Source organism: Muscardinus avellanarius (genome assembly GCF_963383645.1).
Source record: "Muscardinus avellanarius genome assembly, chromosome: 12".
In the NCBI taxonomy this organism is placed as follows: domain Eukaryota; kingdom Metazoa; phylum Chordata; class Mammalia; order Rodentia; family Gliridae; genus Muscardinus; species Muscardinus avellanarius.
The window spans coordinates 98,078,504-98,081,202 of record NC_137798.1 but is presented as its reverse complement, the minus strand read 5'-3'; the positions used below and the strand labels follow the sequence as shown (position 1 = coordinate 98,081,202).

Sequence of the window (2,699 nt, the reverse complement as noted above, 5' to 3'; positions counted from 1 at the left end):
GGGGGGTGGGGGAGCTGCGGAATGGAAAAGATTAGGTTAATTTCATTAATTCTCAATCCACAACCTCTGCTCGGGTCCCGCAACCCCCTCCCCTCGGAGCCTCTCCCCCTCCCCTGGCGGAGACTCCCCCCCCCCCCCACACCCGAAGGAAAAGAAAGGACCTAATCTGGTTCTGTTTGTCATCTGCATATTACCAGGAACTAAACCCAGGATGACGTCGACTCGGTATAAAACCCACCAGCGGTTCAGCCGGCCCGAGCTCGTCCTGCCCGCGGGTTGAGCGCAGCCAGCGCCGCGCAGGGCGGGGCGGCGGCGGGGAGGGAGGGCGGGCGGCGCTCGCGGCTCTTTCGCTTCGGTCCGCGCCCCGCGCCCCGCGCCCCGCGCCCCGGCTCCGGGCGCCTCCTCCGCGGCCAGCGCTCGGGGATGCCCGCCAGCATGTTCACCATCGACAACATCCTGGCCGCCCGGCCGCGCTGCAAGGACGCGGTGCTGCCGGCGGCCCCGGTCGTCTTCCCGGCCCTGCACGGGGACTCGCTGTACGGCGCGGCCGGCGGCGCCTCCTCGGACTACGGCGCCTTCTACCCGCGCCCCGTGGCCCCCGGCGGCGCGGGCCTCCCGGCCGCGGTCGGCGGCTCCCGCCTGGGCTACGGCAACTACTTGTACGGGCAGCTGCACGTGCAGGCGGCGCCCGTGGGCCCGGCCTGCTGCGGGGCCGTGCCGCCGCTGGGCGCCCAGCAGTGCTCCTGCGTCCCGGCCCCAGGTAGGGCGCGCTCCTCCCTCCCCGGGCGCGGGGTACCCACCTTCCAAGAGCTCTCCCCGGCTCGCCGGCCTCCCCGCGCTCGGAGTTTGCACCCGGCTCCTGGCAAACTCCTAGGGAGCGCTGGCAGAAGTGCCCGCGCTGCGTCCGGGTTGCGAATCCGCGCCCGGGCCGTCGTTAAGTGCCTGCCTAGGGGGGGGCCAGGTTTTTTGAATTTCCCTAACTGGTTAGTTAGGAGTGTGCGCGGGCTGGGGCGGGGTGCGGGGACGCCCTCTGCACCCCCCGGCACCCTCGGTGTGCTCGGGCGCCCCTCCACATCCCAGCGCCGCCTCGCAGGCGCTTTTTCCTGGGGGAGGGTCCCGGCGGGCGGCGCGGGCGGGGGCTGACCCGCGCCCCTCTGTCCGCCCCAGGCTACGAGGGCCCCGGCTCGGTGCTGGTGTCCCCGGTGCCGCACCAGATGCTGCCCTACATGAACGTGGGCACGCTGTCGCGCACCGAGCTGCAGCTCCTCAACCAGCTGCACTGCCGGCGCAAGCGGCGGCACCGCACCATCTTCACGGACGAGCAGCTGGAAGCGCTCGAGAACCTCTTCCAGGAGACCAAGTACCCCGACGTGGGCACGCGCGAGCTGCTGGCGCGGAAGGTGCACCTCCGCGAGGAGAAGGTGGAGGTAGGCTTCGCCGCGGCCGGGGTGGCGCCGCCCTGCTCGGGCGCCCCCTGGTCCCGAGGCCTCCCAAGGCGGCCGCGGGCCTCGGACGCCGGGGCTGGGGCGCGGGAGCCGGGCTCCGTCCTCGCCTGGGCTGGGGGTCCGCTTGGCCCCCGGGCCCGGCCGGGGGGGAGCGCCCCTTTGCCGGTGGCCGACCTGTGCTTCTGCGCCGCAGGTCTGGTTTAAGAACCGGCGCGCCAAATGGAGGCGGCAGAAGCGGTCCTCCTCCGAGGAGTCGGAACACCCCGAGAAGTGGAGTAAGACGTCCTCGTCGAAGGCCTCGCCCGAGAAGAGGGAGGAGGACGGCAAAAGCGATTTGGACTCGGACAGCTGACGGCCGCGGGACGGCCGCGGCGCTTGCCTCGCTCAAGGACTTGCACGGACAGACGATGCTACTTTCTTGCACACGCGCTGCCTTGCGGGAGGGGTCGAGACCGAGGGCCGAGGAGCTGCAGATACTGTACAGGGCCGGGAGGGCCGGGGCGCGCGGGCCCCCGGGGCGCGGCCGTCTGCGCCTCGCTCCCCGTGTATTTATAGTTAAGTTAACGGTGATAACACAATAAAGTGATGGCGATGTAGCTTGGCCATATTCTGTATTGCGTACCCCCCACCACTCACAGGTTGGGGCCCAGGAATCTAGTTCTGAACAACCCGCGCGCGACCTGGGAAAAAGAAAAAGAGAAAGAAATTCTAGGTGCGGCTCGGCGGTGGGGTGAGCGGCTGGGTTTAGAAGTCGGCCTTGGCTCTAGGTCTCTAGGAAGGGGCAGAGCGGCCTGGCCCGGTGCTGGGAGGGTCAGATGGGGTTCTAACTTTCCACCCCCCGCCCTGGGAGAGGCAGTTACTCTCTGCTGTTGGGTGCAAACCAGGGCTTCTCCAGAACCGGCTCCTAGCCACTCGCCCCATCCCGCTTGGAAACCCTCACACCAAAGCTTCTCCCGTCCCCTCCCCCCCGGGGCAAGAGTCCCCCCTCCACAGCCTTGGCCCCACCATGCACTGGGGCTGCGCTGGACCCTCTTTTCGGTGTTAGGGGTAGCAGGGGACAAGCAGCTTCGTCTAAGGGTGCATGGACAGCGGGGTTGCTTTGAGTAGCAGTACCATTATCCCCTCCAAACCGGGCAGCAGCAGGAGGAAGGAGCCTGGACCCCCAGGAGCAGAGAACTCTGCTAAGGGGAGCCAGGGGAGGCCTCCTGGATGCCCCAGGTCGGGCATAGAGACACGATCACTCCCGTAGCCTTC

General features: G+C 68.9%; 1 protein-coding gene across 1 annotated transcript; it reads left to right on the top strand.

The window, feature by feature from the left end:
* Window positions 1-423: 423 nt before the first annotated feature.
* On the top strand, window positions 424-1,797 carry GSC (goosecoid homeobox; the record flags this gene model as incomplete). The annotated part of the gene is made up of 3 exons (XM_080708262.1): window positions 424-760; window positions 1,168-1,427; window positions 1,639-1,797. The coding sequence occupies 3 exons, from the start codon at window positions 424-426 to the stop codon at window positions 1,795-1,797; spliced, it is 756 nt and encodes a 251-aa protein (XP_080564388.1).
* Between the last annotated feature and the right edge of the window lie 902 nt (window positions 1,798-2,699).